This window comes from Bubalus kerabau, chromosome 13 (genome assembly GCF_029407905.1).
Source record: "Bubalus kerabau isolate K-KA32 ecotype Philippines breed swamp buffalo chromosome 13, PCC_UOA_SB_1v2, whole genome shotgun sequence".
Taxonomy (NCBI): domain Eukaryota; kingdom Metazoa; phylum Chordata; class Mammalia; order Artiodactyla; family Bovidae; genus Bubalus; species Bubalus kerabau.
In genome coordinates this window covers 73,562,508-73,590,134 of record NC_073636.1, presented here as the reverse complement: position 1 = coordinate 73,590,134, position 27,627 = coordinate 73,562,508, and the positions used below count along the sequence as shown (strand labels likewise).

The 27,627-nt window shown below is 53.5% G+C and overlaps 1 protein-coding gene across 2 annotated transcripts; it reads left to right on the top strand.

Moving 5' to 3' along the window:
* Positions 1–27,627, top strand: ADA (adenosine deaminase). Of its 2 annotated transcripts, none has more exons than XM_055545088.1 (12): positions 1–165; positions 11,883–11,944; positions 17,457–17,579; positions 20,490–20,633; positions 21,621–21,736; positions 22,929–23,056; positions 23,992–24,063; positions 24,152–24,253; positions 24,573–24,637; positions 25,989–26,118; positions 26,734–26,836; positions 27,312–27,627. In XM_055545088.1, the coding sequence occupies exons 1-12, from the start codon at positions 133–135 to the stop codon at positions 27,323–27,325; spliced, it is 1,092 nt and encodes a 363-aa protein (XP_055401063.1). In that variant the 5' UTR covers positions 1–132; the 3' UTR covers positions 27,326–27,627. The 2 variants fall into 2 exon arrangements, with proteins under 2 accessions (XP_055401063.1, XP_055401062.1); XM_055545087.1 differs by having other exon boundaries at positions 27,309–27,627.

The following is a 27,627-nucleotide window of genomic DNA, read 5'->3' as shown; positions in this document are numbered from 1 at the left end:
GCCCCGTTAAGAGGAGTTTGGCGGGCCGCGGTCACTGCGGGCCCCCGGAGAAGCGGACTGGCCATCGACCCATCGGGGACCACCGATCTTCTTTCGGCAGAGCGAGCAGCGCTGGAGCGCACGCTTGGCACCATGGCCCAGACGCCAGCTTTCAACAAGCCCAAAGTGAGCGCGGGCGGGGGCTCGGGTTCCGGGGTCCGGCTCCTTGTCTGGCTGGAGGGCTTGGGGGCATCCACTGTCCCGGGAGCAAATGGGGCAGCTGCAGGCGCGTTCTTCCCTCAGCTCAGGTCCTTGGCCGCCGGTTAATGAGAGGCAGTGAGACAGGAAGGGTTCTGAATCTGGAGGCGCCCCTGGCTGTCCTCCAAGTTCTGCTTTTGCCTCTGATTTGGCCCCTCTGGGTCTCAGTTTCACTGTCTGTCAAATGGGCATCCTAGCAATGCCTGTGCTGAGCAGCCTAGGCAGGTGGCTTAACCTCTCTGAACCTTGGCTGTCAAATGGGCCCCTGTATCTACACCCACAGGCACTTAGTGTGAACAGCACATGAGTGCCGGGTGAATGGAAACAGCTTTATACTCCAACACTGTGACTATTTTGTGAGCACCAAGGAACCCTGGTTTGTGGATGTGCCTGTGAGAGCAGTGGGCCATGCTATAAAGGGTAAGGAGGGGAGCAGGGAACCCCTCTCCCCACTTTAGAGGGACTGGATGGGCCTTGGGCCTTGGGCCCCCATAGAGTTCACTCTGGGCCGAGTCATGGCCACCAGCCACCAAGGGATAAATTCTTTGTCCCTTCTCCCACCAGCTGTGGTGTCTTGGGAATGGTGGGGTCAGGGAGGGTCCGGGCCCACTTGGCAGGCTTGGGAGCACTGAGAGAGTCCAGGGAAAGGAGCCCAGGAGTCTGTCCAGCAGAGTGAATCAGCTCGTAGGGTTTGAGATGGGTTGGGTGGGGTCAGAGGAAGGAGCGAGCTGCAATCAACCTCAACTTGCCTCTCTGAGAAATAGGTGTGAGTGATGATGGCAGGTATTGCTAAAGCATGGGTGAGAATCCTGGGTGTGGGGGAGAAGGGGTGGGGGGACTCTGACGAGATAAGGCCTGGTCCCCACTTCTGATGCCCCCACCAGAGGGCAAACGCCTCTGCTGCTCCCTGCCAGATGTTTCAGGCACTGGGACTGAGCATCTGCCATCCGCATGCCTCCTTCCCAGCTCACCCGGATGCCCCATGTCCCATCATTAGTGTTTTGTTCCTTTGAAGGCTTCCCCCCTGCTTTTGTAAATTTATTTTTTTGGCTGTGCACGCAGCATGCTGGATCTTAGGTCCCTGATCAGGGATGGAACCCATGCCTCCTGCAGTGGAAATGCATTGTCTTAACCACTGGACCCCCAGGGAAGTCCCCGGGCAGGATCTTGGTGAAAGCATGGAGCCAAACCACTGGACTGCCAGGGAATTCCCTGTTTTCAGTGCTTTGGGAGTCCCCCTGCCTTTGGGCTGGGGAGCCATCTGACCCTAATATGCATTCCAAGGCAAAAGACAAAACCTCTTGACTGGGAGTGAAATGGGGGTTATGGAGAGAGATAACAGATGACCCTTCTGTAGAACTTGCTATATGCGCCAACACCTTCAACACCGCTGTAACAGGTGGGACTGTTACAGGGAGGGAGGGATTATTATCATGCCCATTATTTGGGCCTCTCCCAATCCTCTCTGCTTCAAGCTGGCAGGCCATTTCCCCTCTCTGGGCCTCAGTTTCTGCAGCTGAGAAATGGGCTCTACCTGTAACGGACGTGTCCAAAGATTAAAAGGCAATGCTTGAGAGGGAAGATAGAGTGTCACCCACTACCTACACGAGATGCGATACATTTTGTATTATTTAGAGGAGGGAGTGTGTCCAAGCTGGTCAGTGAAGCCAGGAGTGTGGATCTCAGCCATTGTGACCAGAGCCAACTCCCTGCCTTCCCTTGTGTGGGATGGGGAACCACTAGAATTAATAGCTAGAACCTATTGAGTTGAATTATTGCTCTGTGCCAGGCACCATTCTGATATACTACCCTTCATTAATTTACTTGATCCTAGCAGTGCCTGGAAAATCCCATGGACGGAGGCGCCTGGTAGGCTGCAATCCATGGGGTCGTGAAGAGTCGGACACAACTGAGCGACTTCACTTTTCACTTTCATGCACTGGAGAAGGAAATGGCAAGCCACTCCAGTGTTCTTGCCTGGAGAATCTCAGGGACGGGGGAGCCTGGTGGGCTGCCGTCTATGGGGTCGCACAGAGTCGGACACGACTGACGCGACTTAGCAGCAGCAGCAGTGACTCTGGGTGGCAGCTGGTGTTGTCTCATTTTACAGATGAACAGAGAGACACAGAAATTAATGAGGCCTATGATCACATAGCTAGGGTGTGGTGATGCTGGGGTTAGAGCCCAGGGTGGGCTGGCTTCAGAAATTCCATGCCCTAGCCAGCTCTCCTGAACTGCCTCTGCAGAAGCCACTAGCGGGGGTGGTGCCCCACGTGTGGGCCTCTCTGGGACAGAAACCGCGGCTGGGTTCTTTGGTTTCTCAGGACTGGCCAACTTTGAGAAGGCAAAGCAAGGCCATGTCTTCCAAATGTTCATGTGTATTCACATCACCTGACACCTGTTAGCGTTCAGACTCTGAATCAGGAGATCTGGGTTTGGGGCCTGAGATGCTGCGCTCCTAACAAGCTCCCAGGAGGTGCTGGTGCTGCTGGGCCACAGACCACACTTTGAGTAGCAAAACCCTAGGCAGCTGCCTACCTGCTCTGATCATGTTATTCCAACAAATAACTTCCTGAACACCTGCTGGGCCCTGGAGGAGGTGCAAAGGCGGGTGGACGGGGGACCCTTATCAGTCTGTTTCCACAGGAGGCAAGGCTGGAAAATCTCATGGCCCTTAGGAGTTCAGTGTCTTGGAGGGCAATGGTGGTCACATGGCTGTCACTTTAATAAAAGTAACGATGCTGCCATTTGAGTGTTTGTGGGTACCAGGCACCTGGGTGATTTATCTCACAGAATCCTCTGGACAGCTCGACAAAGCGGATGTTTTCGTCCCTGTTTACAGATGATGAAACTAAGGCGTGACAGGTGAAGCGGCTTGTTCAATGCTACACAAAATCTGACAGCCTTGAAGCTGTGGGCTGGTTCAGGTTGCAACAGCCCAGGCCGCCTGTTCATGCAGAGTATTGAAGCTCAATGTCTAACATACTTTTTTCTTTCTCTTATTTGAATGTTCATTCTGTTTCAGGCACTGTTCTGCTTTGTGTATATTAACTCATTTAGTGCTCACAGCAGTCCTTTAAAGTAAGTCCTATTATGGGACTTCCCCAGCGATCCAGTGGTTAAGATTCCACTTTCCAATGTAGGGGGCGCAAGGTGGATCCCTGGTCAGGGAAATGCAGACACTTATGCTGCAAAAAAAAAAAAAAAAAAAAAATACAGTCCTGTTATTATCTTCATATACATATAAGGAGACTGAGGCTCAGAGAGGGAAGGAACTTGTCAAAGTCACACGGCCAGAAAACAGCAGAGCTAGCATGAACCCAGACCTACCCAAGACCAAGGTAGATGCTGTTAACTGCTTTGCATATTTACACCCCACTTTGTGGGGGCAGGGGCGGAGTTGGAATCAAGGTGGCCGTGGGCTTCAGACAGACTGAGCTGGGATCCTTGCCTCACCGCTTAGCAGCTACAAGGGCTCAAGTAGACAGTTCCCTGAGCCCCAGTTTCCCTCTCTGTAAAGTGGGCTGATAAAGCCAGGGTCACATAGTTTTTGGGGGGAAATGGATGCTGACTGGGGCCTGTGAAGCACCTGGCTGGCGGGCAGGTCCTCAGGGGTGCATTTCCTCCCTGGGGAGCGCGGCGGGGGCTGCGGTGGCCTCTCCACCTGCACCTGCAGCTCTCACCGTCGCCTCTTGTCTTCCAGCCATAAGGCCCACTGGGTTAGCACTGCTGTGGGCTTTTGGGGCTTTGCTGTTACTAGAGCCACCTGTTAAAAGAAAAATGCGGCCTGGCCGGGAAGAGCCCTCCACCCCTACCTGTTACAATGCACGTGGCAGTTGGGAGGGAGGGGAAGAGAGAGATTGCGTTTCCTTCAAGCCTTGTGTTTCACAGAGGAAGAAGCAAGGGCCAGAGAGAGGAGGTACGGTGTCCAGGGTCACACAGCGAGGCTGGGCAGGGCAGGCAGGGCAGACAGCCTCCCGATTCTACAATTCTACGTCTGACCTCAGGGTGGGGGTGGCCTGTGTGGGAAGGGCTCCTGGGACCTGGGAGCTGGAAGAAGTTTGTCCGCCTGCCCTGTTGTCCTGGGGGATGCCCCTGGGCTGGAGAAGGGTAGGACTGTGGCCTGGATTTGGACAGGGGAGAAGAATAGGCCAGGGCAGCCAAGGTGAGGCTCAAGCCTATATTTATAGAGGGTTGGGGACCATCTCACCCTCATTCCTTAGGTTCTGAGGCCCCAAAGGAGCAAGGTCAGGAGAGAGACTGTCTCTGGGGTTCTCAAGGGAGTTGCTTCTCTGTGCCTCAGTTTCCTCATCTGTAAAACAGAAATCATATTTGTATCCACCCTACATAAAACACCAAGTGCAGGCCTGGGAGAGCGGGCAGGCCGATGCTAGCTGCTATTGATCACCCTCATCACGGTTATTAATCATCCTGTTTAGATTTGACCAGCACGGATATGCAGGATGAACAGAGTGTGATGTGGTTACGACCTCCCTCTTTAGAATCAAACAGCTTCCGGGCGTGACTCATTAGACTGTGCCCTAGGGCAAGTTATTAAATCTCGCTGAGCCTCTGTCTTCTTATCTATAAAATGGGGGTAACCTTGCTGAGTTCCTAGGCTGTTGCCCTATAGGTTGACCCCTGGCTGAAGACACACCTTGCCATTTGTGAAACCCCCTGGGGAAGCTCACAGAGGCCCAGGGAGCTCAGCTGAGCCCTGAGTCAGCCGGAGGCGCTGAGGGATGGCCCTTTTTGCTCTGTACCTCGGAGCTACAGGTGCAGATGGGGCTGAGCCCAGAGGACTTCTTGGAGGAGGTGTGGTTGAAACAATGGCAGCCCTGAGGCTGCTCTGTCTCCTGACATCACCCCAAAAGTTGGCTGAGAGGCTGTGGTGGCATGAGGGCACTGACCCCTGGTGTTGCCCAACTCAGTGCCGAGAGTGGGGCTAAGAAGGGTCATGGGCACCTGTGGCTCCTCCTGGCTCTGACTGCAGTGCCCAGGTCCTGGGGGCTGGTCAAGCCACCCTGGCTACGCTGCCCCATCTGAGTTCTCTGCTAGGCCCAAGGTGGGCAGGTCAGCCCTGCAGAGAGAGGACACAGCACTGCTGACCCAGGACAGGGAGAGGAGAAAACAATCACTTAGCTGTTTAGCACCTACTGAGCCCCTCCTGCTGTGCGGGGCTCTGTCTTAGGCACTGGGGGCACAGCAGGATGGCACAAAGTCCCCGTTTGAAGGGAACTGAGAGTCAGGGACACAGGCATGATAAGTAAGTGAGCTGAAAAAGCCAGTGGGATGGGGACGTCCCTGGTGGTCCCAGTGGTTAAGACTCTGAGCTCCCGATGCAGGGGGCAGGGGTTCAATCCCTGGTTGAGGAACTAAGATCCTGCATGCTGCGCAGTGTAGTCTACAACATTAAATAAATAAGCAAAAATAAAAAGTCGGGAAGATGAAAACAAAATGGGTTTGTTTGGTGAGTTGGGGCAGGGGGTGCTGAGGAGAAGTAGTCTGGTTCAGCTGTGCCTTGAAGGTAGACAGCCCCGCCAGTCATGAGTGGGAGTCAGATCTGGGAGTGCCTGGTCCTAGAGTTCAAGACCTGGGTCCTCATCCTGGCCCTGCCACTGACACCTCATGTGACCTTTGTTGTTGTTGTTTAGTCACTAAGTCATGTCTGACTCCTTGCGATCCCTGGACTATATAGCCCCCCAGGGTCCTTGGTCCATGGGATTCTCCAGACAAAAATACTGGAGCAGGTAACCATTCCCTGCTCCAGGGGACCTTCACAACCCAGGGATCAAACCCAGGTCTCCTCCACTGGCAGGCGGGTTCTCTACCACTGAGTCACCAGCGACCTTGGGGAGTACATATTCCTTCCTGGGCCTCACCTGCCTGCCTGGTATCTCCTGAGAGCACAGATTCCCTGTGTTCCCCACAGTGCCTGGCACCTGGGGGTGGGGGAACTTAGTAAATATTTTTTGGCAACTAGGGATGTTTCCTGTTCAGACCTGGAGGATTTCCTGCAGTTCTGTCGGATGCTCGCTGTGAGTCAGCCTCGTGGAAAGTGACTGCAGGGGTGGGGGTTGAGGTCCCCCCACCCCCAGCACTCAGGAGGCCTAGTATAGGTGCGCTGCCAGTTCTCAGGAGGTAGTATGGCCAGTGGGCAGGACTTGGGTTAGAGGTGGAGGGGCTCGGGTTCTGCCCCAGCTCTGCCCTTGTTGGTCTGGGTAACCCGGCAGGTTCCTGAATTTCTCTGAGCTCAGCTTGGCAAGTCCATTTCCCCATCCGCAACATGGAGCTAGGGTGTCCCCCGAGGAGCTTGACTAGGAGCAAAGATGAAAGGAAATAAAGGGTCTGATAACAGTAAGCAGCTCCTTACATCTGAGGTTAGGCCTGCAGAGACAGTAGAGCAGGAGCTCAGTTCAAACCTGGGTAGCACAAACCCTAACTCCATCACTGCCTCTGCATCCTTGGATACTTTTTGTGAGCCTGTTTCCTCATGTGTAAAATGGGAGTGAAGTCCCTACCTCCCTGGTTGTAAGGATGATATTCAGTTCAGTTCAGTCGCTTAGTTGTGTCTGACTCTTTGCGACCCCGTGGTCTGCAGCACACCAGGCCTCCCTGTCCCATCGCCAGCTCCTGGAGCTTACTCAAACTCATGTGCATCGAGTTGGTGATGCCATCTAACCATCTCATCCTCTGTTGTCCCCTTCTCCTCCCGCCTTCATTCTTTCCCAGCAAGGATGGTATAAAATGATGCATATAGATGGTCCAGAACATAGGAGATGGTAAATTGGAGGTCACTGTTATTTCTTTGCCCTGAAGGGGGCTGACAGAGCAGGGTACCTCCCCCCTACCCACCGCCATCTTTGAGCTTGTGCCTGCTTGTCATCTGGGGTAGGCTGACAGCTTTCTCCATGGGTCATCTGTTTTCCAGAAAGCGCAGTGGGAGGCCTGTCTGAGCATGGACCGCCAGTGCAGGCAGTTCCTGGCCTCTGTTCCTCCCCTGAAACATGTCTGGGCAGCTTCCCAGGAGGCCCTGAAGAACACAGCATGAGGCGGGGTTGGGGGGGCAATGGTGGGGGAGGTTGGGCGCAAGAGGCAGGCTCTGCTTTCCCTCCGCCCGGGGCGCCCTTGCCACCCGTATCCTGAGGGCTCCCTGAGGCCTCCTTTCCAGGGAACCAGTCAGTTCCCGCTCCCTGAACATGTACCATGTCTGGCGCTGCAGCGGGTCTTCCCCGTGGGGCTCATCTCCCATCTGGAACACACCCTCAGGTCTCTGTCTTCTGTTCTGACTTCCTTCAGCCTGCTTTCCACACAGCAGCCAGAGGAAGCTTTTACAAGGTGACTCCCCCTGTGGGAAACCCTTCAGCAGATCACCCTTTCCTGTGACCTGTGAGATCTCCCTGCCCTCCATCTGCCTAACTCTCTATCTGGCCTCATCTCTCACCGCCTGATTCAGACACATAATGCCCGCATGTCCCTCTGCCTGGAGCTGATAGCTCTCCTTCCTTGTCCCTTTCCCCTGCTGACTCTTCCTCTATTTCCTCCTTCTCAGAGGGACCCTCTCCTACCTTCTCATAACCATTTGCCAGCTCTTCAGCCTCTGGAGGCTCCAGGTGTCCCTTGGCTTGCGGTCACCTCACTTTCACGTGTTGCCGTGGTCCTAATGCTGCTTCCTCTCATGTGTGCCTCTCAATACTCTCTGCCTCCCTCATGAGGGAAAACGGGATTGGGTGTAGGGCCCACCCAGATATTCCAGAAAAAAACTTCTTAAGATTTTTCATCCCATCGTTTGCCCTGTACGGAAGTCTGTACAGGGCAAACTGTACAAATCCCCAAATCTGGGGATTAGGATATAGCTGTCTTTTGGGGGGCTCACCATTCAGCCCCCTGCACCAGCCGCAGCGGGGTGGGGAGGGGACTCCTCCCTGTTGAAATCTTCTCACCTTCTGCAGCCTGCACACTCCTGGCTCCCCTTCTTTCATCTCTCTGGCAGCTCTTCTCCAGGCTCACATGCTTCTGTAAGCCACTGGGCACTGGTGCTCACCCAGGCTTCCCTTCCTGCTCTTTCCTCTATGTTCCCTTCCTGGGGGAGCTCATTCAAGACCACAGCCTCTGTGTTCCTACTCACTTCTCCAGCCTGGATCTCTCTGGGAGCTCCAGACCTGCACAGCCACTGGCTCAGTCCCCGTGCACGTGAAGGTCTTGGTGGCATCCCAGCTTCACATACCCAAGATCACACTGACTGTGCTTCTCTCCCCACGCCTCTGCATCTCCTCCCTGCTCAGAGCTTGATCCTTTTCCTGGACTCTCTGTCTCAGTGTCAGAATCACTTCTCACCCAGGCCTGACCTGAAACATCCTCCCTGACACCCCTTTCTGTCCACCTGGCATGTTGACCTCACCATCCCAGTCCGCGACACCATCATCATTCAGAAACTTGACTACAGCAGTCTCTAGCTATGCATTGTCCTCTTCAGCATCAAACCCATGTCTCTGTTGCTCTCAGGTCAGAACCCAATCCTCCTGGTGCCCCTACAGCCTCTCCAGTCCCACCATTGCTCCCCTCTCTGGACCTGTGTTCAGTCCCTCTCACTCCATGTTCTTCTCCCCCCACATGGCCTTCGTACATGCTGTTCCCTCTGTCTAGATGCTCTTCCAGCCTTCCCGCTCACCCCCACTTTTGCCTGTTGTTAAGTCACTAAGTCGTGTCCGATTCTTTGATACCCCATGAACTGCAGCACACGATGCTTCCTTGTCCTTCACCATCTCCCAGAGTTTGCTCAAACTCATGTCCATTGAGTCAGTGATGCCATCCAACCATCTCATCCTCTGTCACCCCCATCTTCTCCTGCCCTCAATCTTTTCCAGCATGAGGGTCTTTTTCAGTGAGTCAGCTCTTTGCATCAGGTGGTCAAAGTATTGGACCTTCAGCATCAGTCCTTCCAATGAATATTTAGGGTTGATATCCTTTAGGAAATTTCAACCTCTGCTTTCTCTGGGAAATCATCATCGGCCCTCTAGCTGAGTGAGTTCTTTTGTTTTTACCTCTTTGGTAGGTCTGCATTCATGCCTCCCAGGAGCTGACTTGGCTTGTGACTGTGCATTCACCAGTGTGACATTTACTTAACATCTCTCTCTCTTGCTGGACTGTAAGCCTCATAGGACCAGGACTCCTCCAATGCAGGGACTGTGGGTTGGATCCCTGATCAGGGAGCTGAGATCCCACTTGCCTTGTGGACAAAAAAAAACCCAAAACATAAAAGAGAGGCAATATTGTGACAAATTCAATAAAGACTTTATTTTTTTTTCTTTAAGGCATTTTTATAAATGCCTATAGTTGCTATTTTATTTTGTTATTATTATTTTTTTAGGATGTGCCATTTTATTTTATTTTAAACTTTACATAATTGTATTAGTTTGGCCAAATATCAAAATGAATCCACCACAGGTATACATGTGTTCCCCATCTTGAACCCTCCTCCCTCCTCCCTCCCCATACCATCCCTCTGGGTCATCCCAGTGCACTAGCCCCAAGCATCCAGTATCGTGCATCGAACCTAGACTGGAAACTCGTTTCATACATGATATTTTACATGTTTCAATGCCATTCTCCCAAATCTTCCCACCCTCTCCCTCTCCCACAGAGTCCATAAGACTGTTCTATACATCAGTGTCTCTTTTGCTGTCTCGTACACAGGGTTATTGTTACCATCTTTCTAAATTCCATATATATGCGTTAGTATACTGTATTGGTGTTTTTCTTTCTGGCTTACTTCACTCTGTATAATAGGCTCCAGTTTCATCCACCTCATTAGAACTGATTCAAATGTATTCTTTTTAATTGCTGAGTAATACTCCATTGTGTATATGTACCACAGCTTTCTTATCCATTCATCTGCTGATGGACATCTAGGTTGCTTCCATGTCCTGGCTATTATAAACAGTGCTGCGATGAACACTGGGGTACACGTGTCTCTTTCCCTTCTGGTTTCCTCAGTGTGTATGCCCAGCAGTGGGATTGCTGGATCATAAGGCAGTTCTATTACCAGTTTTTTAAGGAATCTCCACACTGTTCTCCATAGTGGCTGTACTAGTTTCCAACAGTGTAAGAGGGTTCCCTTTTCTCCACACCCTCTCCAGCATTTATTACTTGTAGACTTTTGGATCGCAGCCATTCTGACTGGTGTGAAATGGTACCTCATAGTGGTTTTGATTTGCATTTCTCTGATAATGAGTGATGTTGAGCATCTTTTCATGTGTTTGTTAGCCATCTGTATGTCTTCTTTGGAGAAATGTCTATTTTTGGCCCATTTTTTGATTGGGTCATTTATTTTTCTGGAAGAAACAGGAGGCTCAGAGAGGTGAGGTCACCTGTCCAAGTTCGAACAGCTGGTTGGCAGTTCCCCGCCCGTCAGTGTTCCCAGTGTAGAGTACTTCTTGAGAATCCAATCAACTTTTGGCTAAGTGGGCATTCAATTCATCTTGTCAGGGAATCCAACAACTCACTGGATGCAGAATCGGTGACAGAGTTGGTCCTTTGCCGGCTGAATGACTTCCGGAGAGATCTGGTTATTCTGATATCCTGCTGATGGGGGGCTTGGTGGCCCTGGCCCTGCTGGCCCCCTGGGGGCCCCAGGCTGGGTTTCCCATACAGGAGGCAGCTCATGTGGGTGCTCCAGGAATGCCCTTGGGCCAGTGGGTCCCTGGCTACTCCCTCTCAAGCCAGGGTGGCCACTTCTTGTCTGGACTCCAAAGTTCCAGAGAAGGCCCCACCCTGGTAGAGATGTTTATTAAAAATGGTCTCCCTGGCTGGGGAAAAGCTCTTCCATGACATGGAGCAGAGAGAAGGCAGTTGCTTCCCCACCATCTCCCAGCACCTGCTCTGCTTTTCTTTATAGTCTATGCGAAGGACCCTGGCTAAGAGGCAGGGGCTCTTGTCCATGGGCTGAACTTGCCACCTTTTAAAATCCTTAAAATGTTCTTGGACAGGGAAGCAATCTTTTTGGCTGTTGAGGAAACAGGCTCAAAGAGCTCAAGTGTCTTGTCTAAGATCTCACAGCCAGAGAAGAGGCAGAGCTGGGAGTCCAGTCTGATGAGCTGGCCCCCAAGTCCCTGTCTGTAAGCTTTTAGCTTTGTGTCCTGAGTGTTGTTGGTGGGGATGAGCATATGGGAGAGGATCACCAAGATAGCCAAGTCGCTAGTGCCCTTTCTGGAGTTGTGGGAAGATCTTTTAAGAAAAAACAAAAACTTTATTTTGTATCAGAGTATAGCCAGTTAGGGCTTCCCAGGTGGTGCTAGTGGTAAAGAACCCACCTGCCAATGCAGGATATGTTAGAGACTCTGGTTCAACCCCTGAGTCAGGAAGATCCCCTGGAGGAGAGCATGGCAACCCACTCCAGTATTCTTGCCTGGTCTTCCCTGTGGGGAAGCAACTTGAAATGCAAGGGGAGAATGGATACCTGTATATGTATGGCTGAGTCCCTTTGCTGCCCACCTGAAACAAATACACCATCGCATTCCAAGTCGCTTCAGTCATGGCCAACTCTTGGCAACCACATGGACTGTAGCCCACCAGGCTCCTCTGTCCACAGGGTTCTCCAGTTTATGGGTGTTTGTTTTTTCTCTTTTTCCTCTGCGCCCTTGCAGGTAGAACTGCATGTCCACCTGGATGGAGCCATCAAGCCCGAAACCATCTTATATTATGGCAGGTAAGTCCACAGATAAGAGGCCTTCTTCTCCAGGAGGCCTCTGGAGAGGTCCATGTGGTTTGGATTGACTTACTGAAATCTCGTGACAACTTGTGAGGTGGGTATATTATTGTCCCCAACTTACTGGCAAGGAAACCGAGTCAGGGTAGGGGAAGTGAGTTGTGATGTAAACAGGTGTGATCCTGAGTCCGTGCCCCTGACCATTGCCCCAGTGAGCTGGAGGTTTGGATGAAGTATTGCACAAAAAATACTTAGCTGAGGGCAAGCATGCTAAGTGCTCCATAAATGTCACTTTGTGATGATATTACTATTATTAATTGCAACCTATGCCTCTGACTAAGTGGGGTGAAGCCACTGGGCTTATCTCTGCCTGTCCTTTGCCCAATGTCAAGTACCAGCTGTTGAGTCAGGGTCCCTAATGAGGGCATTAGGGTGGGTTAACCAGGTACCCAGATGGGATCTAATCGCGGGCAACCCATTAAGGGGTCAGATCACGCTCATTAGTGGAGCAAGAATCTGAGAGTGCCCAGGGCAGGGTAGAGGGAGGAGGAAAGGGAGTAGCCCTTGTTGGGCAGCGGGTTAGGTTTCCTGTTTCCATGTCGACTTGGCATCCTGGGAACCATCTAGGCACTTCTTTGGGCTCTAGAGAAGGGGTGTGGGTTTGATCCAGCTGGAGTTTGATCTTGAGGTCAGCAGGCAGGGGACCGGGGAGTCAGTCAGACAGGGATATGGACAGAACATGCTGGAGGCCTCCTAGGTGGGGTGGGCTGCGGCTGAGAGGGGGAAGTGTGGGTGTGTCTGGCCTGACACCTCCTCCACCCCAGCCAAATCCAGTGGCCTTTTACCTGCCCTGTGACTTGAGCCTCCGTTGACTGTGTTCTCACCTGTTTTTTTTTTTTTGCTCCCATGCCATGGCTTGTGGGATCTTAGTTTCCTGACCAAGGGTCAGGCCCAGGCCCTCAGCAGTGACACTAGAGAGTCCCAACTCCTGGACCATTAGGGAATTCCCTCACCGGTTTCTTCTTATTCTATATTGTCTCTGGGGGCTTTAATTTCTTTCTCAATCTCCTTCCCGACTTTGCCACAAGCCCATTCTGAATCTGACCACTGTCTCCTCCCTGTCACCATCCTGGTTTGAGCCATTGGACTATTGCAATGACTTCCTGACTGGTCTCCAAGTGGCCACCCTGACCTCCCCCATCTACTGTCCCCAACAACACTGGAGTCAGAACAATCATCTTAGAACATTGTGCAATTGGATCCTTGGTCAAACCCTCCCAACTTGCTCCGGGTCAAAGCCAGTGTCCCCACATGGCCTTTGAAGTTCTACAAAGCCTGTGTTAATCTCTTTGACCTCTTCTACTACTTCTTGGTTAGTTCATGCCAAGTGTTCTCAAACATGCCAGACCTAATAAGCAAAGAATTTGGGTAACTTACCCAAGATCACACAGCCTTTAAATAAGAGCTGGGATTTAAACCCAGATCATTGGACTTGAGAGTCTGCCATCTTTCCCTGGACACACAAATAGTCTCATTTGTTCTTCCCTGTACCTTGAAAAGAAAGTACGGTCTGTGTTTTACTGACAAGGATGTGGAGGTCCTCAGGGGGACAGCTTTTGCCCGGGTGACTTGGTTCCTACTGGAGGAGGATGGACTTTGAACACCGAAGCCTGTGTTCATCCTCTTGATTGGGCTCTTGTTGTTACTGTCATTCAGTCGCTCAGTCGTGTCCAACTCTTTGCGACTCCATGGACTGCAGCCCTCCAGGCCTCCCTGTCCCTCACCATCTGCTGGAGTTTGCCCAACTTCTTGTTTATTGCATCGGTGAGGCTGTTCAGCCATCTCATCCTCTGATGTCCTCTTCTCCTTCTGCCCTCAATCTTTCTCAGCATCGGGGGCTTTTCCAATGAGTCAGCTGTTTGCATCAGATGACCAAAATACTGGAGCTTTTGTTTCGGCATCAGTCCTTCCAGTGAATATTCAGGGTTGATCTCCCTTAAGATTGACTGGTTTGATCTTGCTGTCCAAGGGACTTTCAGGAGTCTTCTCCAGTACCACAGTTCAAAGGCATCAATTCTTGGCATTCTGCCTTTTCTTTGGTCCAGCTCACACAACTATACGTGACCACTGGGAAGACCATAGCCTCGACTATATAGGTCTTTGTGGGCAGAGTAATGACTCTGCTTTTCAACACAATGTCTAGACGTGTCATAGCTTTCCTGCCAAGAAGCAGTTGTCTTCTGATTTCGTGGCTGCAGTCCCCATCTGTAGTGATTTTAGAGCCCAAGAAGAGGAATCTTCTTGGCTCTTAGTGTATCGCAACACCAAGGAAAGCAGAGAATTGAGCAAAAACCAGAGTATGGCCATGGTTGACTGGGGAGCCATCTAAGAACTGAGCTTGGCCCTCGGTGGAGAGAGGTTTGGCTGCCATGAGTGGCTGTGGGTGGCAGGGGAAAGTGAAAAGTGAAAGTGTTAGCCACTCAGTCGTCGTGTCTGACTCTTTGTGACCCCGCTGACTATATGCAGCCCTCCAGGCTCCACTGTCCTTGGGATTCTCCAGGCAAGAATACTGGAGTGGGTTGCCATGCCCTCCTCCAGGGGATCTTCCTGACCCAGAGATCGAACTCGGGTCTCCTGCATTGCAGGTGGATTCTTTACTGTTTGAGCCACCAGGCGGCAGGGGACCTAGGAACAATTCCTTCCTGTGTCAATCTTGGGTCCTGGGGAGGAGCTTTACAGCTTAGTCTAGCAGCTTCCAGAGACCCAGTCCCATGCGAGGTGCTGGACAGTCTCCTAGGGGACCACCGCAGCAGCTCTGGCTTCTGCCCTGGTTTTCCTCTGTTCCCCACACCCCAGCCAGGAGGAGCTCTTTAAAAAGTGCATCTTTGCATGTCACCCCACTGCTTAGAATCCTTCAGTGGCTTCCTGGGGCTTTCAGGGTAAGGTCCCAGCTCCTACGAAGCCCCCATCTGGCCCTGCCTGCCCCTTGGCTCGTCTACCACTGGCCCTGCTCTGATCTGCAGCTGCCCTGCCCTGGAATTTTCTCACTGCTCCTTCCTGGGGCTCTAGCGGGGCTCAGATCCTGCCTGCCTGTATCTTTCTTCCTGCTCCCTCAGGGGAAAAGGACAATCTCACTCTTTGCTTAACTGTCACCTCCTCCAAAAGGCCTTCCCAGGTCACTCTATCTGTGGGGTAAAAAGATCTCTTTTGGGTGGCAGTGGAGAAGCAGAGACTAATGGGAGAAATATTTAGGAGGAAATAACTAGGGCTTGGGAACCAGCTGTTGATGAGGAAGGGAGATGGCATCTCAGGGAGGCCTTTGACTTGGGTTCAGGCAACTGGGTAGATAGAGGAGTGTGTGCATGCTAAGTCGCTTCAGTTATGTCCGATTCTTTTGCGATCCCATGGACTGTAGCCCGCCAGGCTCCTCTGTCCCTGGGATTCTCCAGGCAAGAATACTGCAGTGGGTTTTCATGCCCTCCTCCAGGGGACCTTCCCAATCCAGGAATCAAATCTGTGTCTCTTGTGTCTCCTGCATTGGCAGGTGGGGTCTTTACCCTAACTAGCGCCAGGAAGGAGGAGCCATATTAGGAAATGTGGAGCCTGGGAGAGGGTGGGGCTCGGGGGAGGCACAAAGGGGGTGGTCAGACACGAGGGTCTGCCTTGGTCTTGGCTACCTATCCAGGGCCCAGCACTCTGTGGGCCCTCAGATGGTGATGTGCAGAGGGAGAAGATTGAAAGCTCTGGATCTGAGACTTCCCTGGTAGTCCAGCAGTTCAGACTCTCATTTCCAATGCAGGGGGCCCAGGTTTGATCCCTAGTCAGGGAACTAAGATTCTGCATGCTATATGGAGTAGCAAAAAAACAAAAACAAAAACAAAAAGTTCTGGATCTCTGGATTGGTCCAGGGGGCCTGCGGCAAATGTGGCCACTGTGTTTGGGAATATGGGAGCTGGAGGCTTAGCCTTAACTTCTCTGCCTTCCACCCACCAGCTCCCAGAAAAATATGCCAAATATAGCATCTAACAACTGGTACGGGCTCTGCAGAGGCCGTGGTGACTGGGGAGGGCCTCATGAGGGTGACTGAGGCAGGCTGGCCAGCAGGGGAAGGCCCAGGGGGCACTGAGCACCTGACCTTGGTGCCAGGACCACACCATGGGCATCATCTTCCCTGGGGACATCTAGCAGGGATGGAGGCCTGACTCGGAGCTTGAGCACCAGGGTGCCCCCTGGTGATACCCACAGGACACTCATGAGGCCTGGGGTCACCTTGAAGCAGAAGAGGACACGTTTAGGGGGACTTAGGGAACAGGTATCTATGTAGAGAAACATTTTAATATTTTAATAACAAGCTATTAAAAGGACTGCAACACTTCGGTCCATTTTCCATTTCTTTGGCAATGTCATCCCTTCTGTCTTCTGTTCTTGCTCTGCAGGTCACTGGAGGCCGACCTCTTGGTTGAATCACTTAATTTTCTTAATCATTTGCTCCTATTTTTTATCTTGTCTTTTGTTCTACTTGCTGGAGGATTTTCTCAATTCTATTTTCCATTCCTTTTATTACATCCTGATGTTCACTGCCCTATTCTTCTAGATCTCCGAGAGCTCTTTCTTCCTCCCTGAAAGTCCCCTTTTTAAAAAGGAGTGTTCTCATTTCAAGGATGGGGCATTGTTTTCTCTCCTTGAGGCTGTTCGTTTTAAGGTTTTTAATCTTTCTCTGCCTGTTTGTTTCCTAGGGTTCCTTTGATCTCCTGACCCTCATGGGAGAAGCATCTCTTGAGTGTCTGGGGTTCTTTGCCTGTCACTTTTATCCTACAAGTGGAAAAACTGAGGCCCGGGGTGACCCATGGGTGGGGACAGGGCCCAGAAGAGCAGAGAAGCGAGGAAGCCAGCCCAGCCTCGCACCTGCGGGCCCCGGCTGGGAGGAGGCAGGGAGCTCTGCGGAGAAACGGAGGCCCCGGAGCAGAAGGGCTGTTCTCAGCCAGCCTGAACTGAGCGGCCATGTGTGGGGGGCTGTGGGCAGGGAGGGGAGAGAGCTGGGGAGGCCCCCGTGTTCTGCCAGCATAATGAGCCGGGCCAGCCTCTCTGATGTGCCGGCCACTCGGAGGGTGGGGTGGGGAAGTCTGGCGCCTGACCCTACCCCGGGAATTGTGTGCTGCCGTTCTTGCCCCTGATGACCCCTGACCTGGCACAGGATCAGCTGGCTCTACTGCGAGTTTGCCCTTGCATCTTCCATGTCCCCAGACACGGGTGTGTGTGTGTGTGTGTGTGTGTGTGTGTGTGTGTGTTCATGTGTTAAATGGGTTTTAACACCAGTTGTCCTCCTTGAGATTTGTTGGCTTGTCATGGCTTCAGTGACAGGAGGTCCTGGAAGGATTTGGGTCCTGGTTCTATATGCCCTAGGCCTCAGTTTTCCCATCTGTCCAATGGGAGGAGCTGGATACCTGCACCCTGTCAGGAACTGTAGGGTCCTGCCCAGGGTCGTCCACCATCCTCATTGTTTCGTTCCCAGGAAGAGGGGCATCGCCCTCCCCGCCGACACACCAGAGGAGCTACAGAACATCATTGGCATGGACAAGCCACTCAGCCTCCCAGAGTTCCTGGCCAAGTTCAACTACTACATGCCTGCCATTGCGTGAGTCTTCCCACCCCCAGGCCCTGGGCAGCGTCCTGTCATGCTGCCAGCCCCCAGCCTGCACACCGCAGCCTGTGGGGCAGGAGAAGGCACTAGGGTACTCTGCTCTACCTCTCACCATTGGGCGCACTCCTGCTGCAAATCTCCCATGCCTTTGGGCCTTGGCTTTCCCTTCTGGAAAGTGGGTGTGATGGGCGGAAACTCCTCTCCTTCCATAGAAAAGTGACAGAATGTGAGGATTGAGAGCACAGATCCTGGTACCAGAATCTTTCATGAGATAACTGCAACACTGAGGAATTTGCCCACTCTGCGCCTCAGCTCCCTCGTCTAGTCTATGGGGCTTATGACCCTCTGCCTCCCAGGCTGGGGTTTGGAATGGACACAGCGCTGTCCTCAGGAAGCTCCCTGTTTCTATGAGGACAGTTGCTACCTTTATTGAAAGCCAGGCACTGCTGGTTTGATGTTGCTTTTCATTCCTTCCATTTTAAAATTTATTTTTCATTCCTTCCATTAAAAAAAATCAGACTCTTAGATATAGAAGAATGTAATGTGTACAGCTTACAGAACTGTCCTGTTTGTAGCTGTTCACAGTCCTGAGAGCTGGACCCCCTCCTCATTGGCAGGGGAGGAGATGAAGGCTCAGGAAAGTTGAAGGACTTACTCAGACCACACAGCTGGCAAGGGGTGAAGCCCAGATTCTCGCCCCGGTGTCACCGTGAGCTTACTGGCATGAAGCAGAGTTTCCCAAGGCAGGCGATAATTGGGCCTTGGCAGTCAGTGCTGCCGGAGCTCAGAGGGGGAAGAGGTGGAGGGGGCTGGAGGAGGCAGGGAAGGCTTCTTGGAGGAGGAAGTATGGAGGGATCCTTGGGAGGGAAATGTGTGCTATTGTCCAGCGGGCTGGACCTAAAGACAGGTCTGGAGGACAAGCTGTTGGAGGACCAGTGAGGAGGGTGTGCAAGACGGATAGAAGCCTTTGGCTGGGTAAGTGGCAGGACAGGAATGAGGAGTCCTGGGGAAGGAAGGAAGGAAGATGTGTACCAAGGCTGCTGGCTGCTTTCTGGAAGCTTCTGGGCTCAGACTGGAGGGCCCGCAGGGCCCTCATCCTTGGCACGTCAGTAGATGCTGTGGTGCACATGCTGCCTCCGCCTGGACACCCCACACCCAGACACATGGACTGGCGGAGCTCATATACAGGCTGAGGTACCTCTCCTGTGCTGCTACCCAGCTCCTGTCTCTTGGCCACAAGACAGAAGAGGGCAGCTTTGTGAGGGCTTAACTCAGTTTTGCTTTGCATTTCCCTGGTGATTAGTGACATTAGGCACCTTCTCGTGTACCTGTTGGCCATTTGTATGTCTTTTGACAAATGTCTACTCAGGTCCTCTATTTTCTAAAACTATTTATTTGGCTGTGCTGGGTCTTAGTTGTGGCCCGTGGGATCCAGTTCCCTGTCCAGGGATCAAACCTGGGCCCCCTGCATTGGGAGCACAGAATCTTAGTCACTGGACCAACAGGGAAGTCCCCTTTTGCCTATTTTTTTTTTAAATCAATTTTTGTATTGTTGTTTGCTTTGCTGTTGAGTTGTAGGAATTCCTTCCGCATTCAGGGCATTAGCCCCTTACTGCGTGTGTGGTTTGCAAACACTTTCTCCCGTTCGGTAGGTTGCCTGTCACTCGGCTGCTGGTTTCCTTTGCTATGTGGAAGCTCTTTAGTTTGGTGCAATCCCCCTCCTCTAGTTTGGCTTTTGCTGCCTCTGTGTGTCCTTTTCTCCTATTTCTCCTCCCTGCTGGCCTACATCTATCACTCAAGAAATATTTCAGTGGCTGCAGTGTCCTAGACTCTGTTCTTGGCTGAGGGATTGTAGCCATGACAAGACAGAAGGGTCCTTGTCTCATGGAGACTATGTTCTAGGTTGGGGAGGTGAAAATTGGCTAATAAAGAAACCACGTGATCTGTCATGTCAGGTGGCGATAAGCGGCAGGAAGAAAACTGAAGCCCTGGGAAAGGGGTGGAGAAGGGAGAGGGGCTGTTTTAAAATGAAGTGGCCAGGGAAGGCCTCCCTGAGGAGGTGAGGTTGGAGCCAGGCTCTGAATGGAGGGAGCAGGGAGGACAGGGTGATCCGAGGAAGAGCCTGCAGGCCAGGGAGCTGCAAACACGAAGGCCCTGACCTGCGAACTAGCTTGACTGTTCGCTCGGTGGAAAGAAGGCCCTGGAGGCCTCAAGGAAGGAGCAGGGAGGTTGGCAGGGACTGGACTGTGTAGGCTTTGTGGGCAGGGTCTCAGAGTTGAGATTTCCTCCATGAGGTGGAACGCCATTGGGGTTCGGAGTGGAGGAGTGACACTCTTATTTTTGGGTGTATTGGGTCTTAGTTACGGCACTCAGGATCTTTCATGGTGTGATGTGAGATCTTCTGTTGCGGTGCAGGGACTCCCTAGGTGCAGTGCAGGACTCTCTAGCTGCGATGCAGGGTCTCTCTAGTTGCAGCACGTGAGCTTACTTGCTTGGCAGCCTGTGGGATCTTAGTTTCCTGACCAGGGATTGAACCTGTGTTCCCTGAACTGCAAGGCAGATTCTTAACCACTGGACCAGGGAAGTCCCAGAGTGGTGTTCCTTGATTTCCATTTTTAAAAGACTGCAGTAGCTGCTGTACTGGGACAAATGTGGAGACGGAGAGGCTGGTGGGGTGGTTGAACCGGGCTGGAGGGGGCGAGGATTGGCATTGAATTGGGAAGTAGAGCTGACAGGATGTGCTGGACTTCTGGGATCTTTTGCAGTAGAGGCCCAGATCTTGTGACCGGGGGATGAGAGATTGGGGGCCCCACGTGGGTTTGGTCTGCCATGGGTTGGGAACAGCTTGGTCACTCCTGGAGCACCCAAGGGGAGTGCTCTCTAATCTCTCTCTTCCTTTCCCAGGGGCTGCCGGGAGGCCGTCAAAAGGATTGCCTATGAGTTTGTGGAGATGAAGGCCAAGGAGAACGTGGTATACGTGGAGGTGCGCTACAGCCCACACCTGCTGGCCAACTCTAAGGTGGAGCCAATCCCCTGGAACCAGGCTGAGTGAGTGACCCCCCCAGAGGGCTGTGCTGGGGCTGTGGCAGGGTGGCCTGGCCCGAGACCGAGGGGCACCCTGGAGCCCTGGCCCAAGCAAGACTTTGATCTTGCATCCTGAGCTGGTCCACAGCCTCAGCAAGATGGGCCTGTCTCTGCCCTGAGGGATGTGGTTCCCATCCGTCACCTGGGCTTCTGTTCTTACCTTGGGCAAAAACGTTTGGCTGTGTCTTGCCATCCTTAGTCCTGGGCACAGGCCTGTGGTCTAGTAACATGAACCTGCTTGTCCAATGACATCTAGGGGTCCCATCCTCACCCGGTAGCTGAAGCGATGTGACCCATTCTTGCCCCTTCTGCCTAGACCCCTGGGATGACCCCCATGGTACCTCTCAACTGCCTTGCCCCCTTCCCCACTCCAGTACTCTTGCCTGGAAAATCCCATGCATGGAGGAGCCTGGTAGGCTGCAGTCCATAGCTAAGAGTCGGATACGACTGAGCGACTTCCCTTTCACTTTTCACTTTCATGCATTGGAGAAGGAAATGGCAACCCACTCCAGTGTTCTTGCCTGGAGAATCCCAGGGATGGGGGAGCCTGGTGGGCTGCCGTCTATGGGGTCGCACAGAGTCGGACACGACTGAAGCGACTTAGCAGCAGCAGCAGCAACTGTGACTCGGATACTTGTGGACAAATGGGAATCAGAACACCTTAGCTCAGCAGAGCTCTGCATCTTGAGTAGGGGGCTGTCTGACGACCCCCCAGTTGGGACAGAACTTCCAGGTCTGAAAGCTCCCAGGCAGACCAAAGGAAGATGGAAGGGGGTGTCCTAGGCCTTGGGGCCATCTCCCTAGGCCTTTCCGTGGAGGCGGTTGGCTAGTGGGGCCTAGGGCTTCTCCTGGAAGACCCCTCCTTCCGATCTCTCTCCTACCTCCTCCGACCCAGCCTCTGTCCTTTATACCTGCCTTTGTCTTGGGCCCACCCTTCTCTTACCCACACAGAGGGGACCTCACCCCGGATGAGGTGGTGTCGCTGGTGAACCAGGGCCTGCAGGAGGGGGAGAGGGACTTCGGCGTGAAGGTGCGGTCCATCCTGTGCTGCATGCGCCACCAGCCCAGTGAGTGTGACCCCGGCCCCAGCCGCCCATCTGCCACCACCGTGACCTGGGGGGCACAGGAGTCATACCTGGTCTCCTCTGTGTCCCCACCCCCACCCCGTGGCCACCCTTGAGCCCATCAGATGGACTGTGGTGGGACTTCCTTCCGGGCAGGCTCAGAATTTCCTGCAACAGACTTGGCTCCCCAGGGAGGTTGAGCCTGAGAGCCAAGTGACCTGCAGGAGGCTCAAAACCAAGGAAGCCTGAACAATAGAGAGAAGGCAAGCCAGGTTCCCATCAGCTCACAGTCCTTCCTGGAGACTCTGTGGGCTGGGCCCCCTCCTGTCAGAGCTGCAGAACTTGGGACTAGCGTCTGAGCTCTGGGGCCTGAAGGGTCTCCCTGTGGCTGACACCCGTCACATCTCCAGGGCTTGTGCTTCCACGGCTGGGCGACTCTGGCCAGATCACATCACCTCTCTGGACCTCAGATATGCCTTGTCACAGGAGGTGACCGTACTCACCCTATTCTCTGCCCTAAGGAGGAGTGAGACCACAGCGAGGGGCTGATGTCAACCCACAGGGCCTCCCTGGGCAGAATGGCTTGTATTCTCTCTAATCCTCACAGGGGCCTAGGAAGCAGGACCACCATTTGACATTGGTGGTTGATAAATTCGACCACCACGTATCCCCATTCGACAGATGACGAAACTGAGGTAGAGGCTCAACCAGCAAAGCAGAAAGCCCGGATCAGAAGCCAGGGCCATCTGGTTGCAGAGCCTGCGGTGGTTCATTCTTTACGATGACCTCACTGGTTGTGAGTGTGTGGTAGTTAGGAATACGTTTAGAAACACAAGTGTGAGTTACATTTTAGGTTTAAATGTTAACCTGTGTGGACCTCCATCCCCTCTGCTGAGTTGAGGTGGGTGTCGGGGATCGAGAGAGAGAACTGCCACTTGTCCTTTACTGAGCCCAGGCCCTGCCCCCTGGTGTTTCTCCCGCGGGGCCTTGGCAAAAGCATCCCTGTGACCTTGTGCTGCAGCAGGTGGTGTCCACTCTGCGAGGAGAGGACATTGAGGCCTGGAAGGCTGTGGAGTCAGGCCTGAAAGACAGGACCCGGGGCCCTCTGCCTTGCGTGGGAGGCAGGGGTGCGTGGGGTGGGAGGTCTTTCTCCTCCATGCCGCTGCCAGAGGCCCGGCGGGCATCTCGCCCACAGGCTGGTCCTCTGAGGTGGTGGAGCTGTGTAAGAAGTACCGAGAGCAGACCGTGGTGGCCATTGACCTGGCCGGAGATGAGACCATTGGAGGCAGCAGCCTCTTCTCTGGACATGTGGAGGCCTATGCGGTGGGTCCTGGGGAAAGGAGGTCAGGGAGCTGCAGGCATGGGGGAAGCCGCACGCAGGCAGCATATCCCCACCCCAGTAGGGAGTGGTCACACCGACCGGGGATCCCAAGGCCCCGTGGGCTCCCAAGCGTTCTTGACTTGGGTCTAAAGTGTTAGTCGCTCAGTCGTGTCTGACTCTTTTGCAACCCCATGGACTGTAGCCTGCCAGGCTCCTCTGTCCGTGGAATTGTCCAGGCAAGAGTAATGGAGGGAGTAGTCTTTCCCTTCTCCAGGGGATCTTCTGAACAAAAGGATTGAAACCCAGTATCCTGCATTGCAGGCAGATTTCAGATTCTTTACCGTCTGAGTCACCAGGGAAGTTGTCTAGGGGCTCTAGAAATTGGAACTCTGGTATGAAGGAAAAAACCCCACTGGATGCTGGGGGTCCTGTGTTGGAGCCTTTCTGCCTAATGATTTGCCTTGTGACCTTGGGCAAGACTGTCCCTTCTCTGGGCCTGTTCCATCTGCTGGGATGACTGGGTTGGATGGAGCCAACCTCTCAAAGCCTCATGACGTGCTTCCCATGGAAGGGGTGAAGCTTGGGGTGGAGAACAGGAGCTCTGGAGTCTGCCTGGCTTCAGAGCTCAGCCCCTACTTCCTAGCTGTCTGATCCCTGACCCTCCTGAGTTTGTCCCTTGCCCCTCCCTGTAAGGCAAGTATCAGAGCAGTTGTGAATGTTACCATGGTGTATCCAAACCAAGTACAGTGCCTGACACATAATAACTGTCTAATAAATGAGAGCGACCACTTACATGTGGTTACAAAAACAAAACCCACCTGGACCTCCCTGTCTGGAAGCGGGCCAGGCTGACTCAGCCCCAGGGTGCGGTGAAGGCAAGGCCCACAGGGAGAACCCCAGGCCGCCCCTGAACTTGCCCTTGCCCTTGCCCTTCCAGGAGGCCGTGAAGAGCGGCGTCCACCGCACGGTCCACGCCGGGGAAGTGGGCTCGGCCAATGTGGTGAAAGAGGTGAGTGGTGCGGGTTGGTGGAGGGGTCCTTCTCCCCGCTCCCCCCGCTCCCGAGGCCCTCGCTGGGCTCCATGCCGTTTGTCCTCAGGCTGTGGACACACTCAAGACCGAGAGGCTGGGGCATGGCTACCACACCCTGGAGGATGCCACCCTTTACAACAGGCTGCGGCAGGAAAACATGCATTTCGAGGTGAGGGGCCGGGGAGGGGAGGACAGGGAGGTGGTGCAAAGTGGGGCAGGGTCAGGGGCACGGGGGAGGGGCCAGCGGCACGGGGCATGGCCAGGGGGCCACAGTAGGGCGGTCAGGGGCCGTGGGAGCATGGCCGTGGGCCTAATTGCTGCTGGGTGGGGTACTGACAGGTTCATGGGACTCAACTACAAGGCCACTGGCGTGACCAGGGCAAGCCTGCTGCCAGGGCAGGTGGCTCTGGCCGGGGCCAGGGGAAGGGGGGTCAACGTGGCCCGGGAGGATGTGGAGTTTCGTGCCAGCCACCCGCCGCCCCTTCCAGGTCTGCCCCTGGTCCAGCTACCTCACCGGCGCCTGGAAGCCCGGCACGGAGCACCCAGTTGTTCGGTGAGGCCTGGTCCCACTCAGTTTTTGTTACTAGGAAAGCCAAGGGTGGGAAGGGGGTGCAGATATGGGGCGCTGGTCCTGCTGGGTCTCTCGGGTATGGAATCTCTTCCAGTGCTTGGGAAGCAGGAATTATTGTCCTCATCCTCCGACAAGTGAAGAATCCAAAGCTTGGATATGGTGTAACTTGACCAAGGTCACTCAGCTATTGGAAAGCAGAGCTGGGGGCCCTATAGCTCCATCAAGCTCTAACAGAATGCCCTGTTAACCACAAGGGAACTTCCACACTCCAGATTCTGCCTCCTAGCAATGAGGAAGATGAGTCTCTCTTGCCCACGTGGTCTCTGGGCATTCCCACAGCACCATCTTGACACTTCCCCCTGGAGAGTCTGTTCCCCTACCCATCCATCCAGTCCCACCCCATGACCTTGGCCCTTCTTCAGGTTGTCCTGGGAGAAGCCTCAGGAGGGCCAAGCTGACCCAGGAGAAGCTCACCAAGAACTCTGGGTGACCACAGTCAGGCCAGCACTGATGGTCTGTCTGCCAAGATTATGACAAGGAAGGGAGCTTGGGCTGCATTTACAACAGGGGCCCAAAGTCTGCTTTAGAACGTGGAGTGGGCAGTACCTACAGGACTTCCAAGTGGAGGTTCCTAGAGGCACATGGGTTTACAGTCTGTGGGCTGGCGGAACACTTGAGTCGTCTAAGCAGATGTGGTGTTTGAAGAAGAAGGGAAGCCCTCAGCAGGTGGTGAAGCAGGAGAGCTTAGGAAAGAAACCCAGAAGGACAGTGATACTAAAGGGATAGGCAGAAGGAAAGCCAAGTGGTGGTGTCGGAGAAATCTAGGGAAAAGGTCAACAGTATAAAATTCTGCGACACAAGTCGGGTGAGGTGAGAGCTAGGAAAAGTCCTCTGGACTCAACAAGATGGCGGTCAGAGGCAGTGCCAAGAACAGTTTCCATGGTGGGTCTGAAGAGTCAGATCCCAGTGGGACTGAGGATGGCTGGGGGAGAGGGGTGCCAACAACTCTCCCAGGGTGGCGGCTATGAAGGGGAAGGCTAGAGAGGGTGGTAGCTGGTGGGGGGGGGGGTTGCTTTTTTAGCCCACCCCAAGCACCTTTCTACTTGGCTCCTCTCCTGCCTTTAGCTGGCTCTAAGCCTGGCTGGATGCGTTAAGTCTTGAGTTGCTGTTTTGTGGCCTTAGACAAGTCGCTGGAGTTCTCTGAGTTTTTCTTCCTCTATACAATGATGAGATCTTCCAGGCACGTCCAAGGGTGCCACGAGGCTCAGAGGAGGGTGGATGTCCATGAGTAACAGGGGGGTGCTTCTCCCTTGCTCCCTTCCCCCATATCCAGGTTCAAAAACGACCAGGTTAACTACTCGCTCAACACGGATGACCCACTCATCTTCAAGTCCACGCTGGACACTGATTACCAGATGACCAAGAATGAAATGGGCTTCACCGAAGAGGAGTTTAAGAGACTGGTAAGTGGCTGTGAGCCTTAACTCTGAGCTGTGTGAGTGTGTGGCCTGCAGGTCCTGGAACCCCTGGAGAACTAGGGGTGAGTCTCAACAGGCCAGACCAAGCCAGACATGGAGTTCGATGTCTTCCACGGAGAAGACATCTGTGGCTGAGATCCTGACCTGGGACTGGATTTTCTATCCTTTGCTTGGCTCAAGTGCCCTAAGAGACCCTCAGCACTGTCAGCCATCTCCCCAGAAAGGGGCTCAGCTCTACATCCTACATGTGGTTTGCAGGCCACTCCTGGACCCCAGGATGAGCCCTTGATTTCAGTGGTTCTGATACCCCCAGTCTGTCCCTGCAGGACTGTCTCTCTGGCCCCACACATCCTGCCCTGTCTTCAAAGGTTTCTCCAGCCTCCTTCCCGCATCTGTGTGTCACGTCCTGCCACTTTAAGAACACAGACCCTCATAGTCTCTGCTCTGGCACTTGCTGCCTGTGAGCCTGAACAAGGGCTCCCCATGCTGAGCTTATCGAATTGCCCATGTCTAATGAAGAGGCTGGACCGTCACTAGATTGCCAAGGGCTCCCTTCCGTGCTGTCTGGTTTCATGCTGTCTGTCGTGCTGGCCCTTCCAGAACATCAATGCGGCTAAGTCCAGTTTCCTCCCTGAAGATGAGAAGAAGGAGCTTCTTGATCTGCTCTATAAGGCCTACGGGATGCCGTCTCTGGCCTCTGCAGGTATGTTTCTGGTGGACCTGCTGGGCTGGCGTCCTGCCCTGGCTCCTGTCTGGCTTCTGGGGGCTTCTAGCAGGACGCTCTCCACCCCTATTCCGGGCAGCACCAAGGCTGGGTGATGACTCCCTGGCTGGTGGTAGCCTCTGACAAGACCAGCTTACGTTCTGCATAAGCGTCTCATGAGGCTGGTCTGGGGACAAGACTTTCTGAAACCCACTCCCAAAGGTCCCAGCAATCGGGGGCATCTCCAGGGCTGCCCAAAGCCAAGGGCAGGGAGTTGAGCCCAGGTCGCAGCTTTGTTCTGCTTCTTCCTTCCTGTGTGGCCTTGGCAGAGCCCTCCCTTGCTCCAAGCCTCAGTCTCCCCATCTGTACAAAGGGGTTCCTTTCTGGCTCTGACGTCCTGTGATTTTTTTTGTTTGTTTGATGTCCTGGATACTACAAGTTACCTAACCTTTTGCTTCTCTGGCTTGTCAAGCAGAGCAGTGTCTGTGAAGGTGTCGTGGCTACCTCTCCGAGTCCTGGCCCTGTGGATGGAGCCTTCACAGCTCCGGGGTCAAGCGACATGCTTACCTTTATTCCTTCCAGGAAGACTGTGATTTCCAGAATCATCTACCAATGATTGTGAAGCCCACGTGCCTCTTTCCGTATACATATACCTCGGCAGGGCCGTGGCTCTCCTTTGATTGTGTGCCTGGGCCAGGATCAGGGCCTAGGGCAGGCTGAATCTGAATTCCTCCTCCTCTGGTGACTTGTGCTGAAAATCTGGTGCTCAATAAAGAAGCCAATGGCTGGGG

Coding starts and splice junctions, on each gene's coding strand:
- ADA (XM_055545087.1), top strand. CDS start 133: ATGGCCCAGACGCCAGCTTTCAACAAGCCCAAA. Junction 21,737..22,928: donor CTGCATGCGCCACCAGCCCA/GTGAGTGTGACC, acceptor TCTCGCCCACAG/GCTGGTCCTCTGAGGTGGTG. Junction 26,119..26,733: donor AAGAGGAGTTTAAGAGACTG/GTAAGTGGCTGT, acceptor TGGCCCTTCCAG/AACATCAATGCGGCTAAGTC.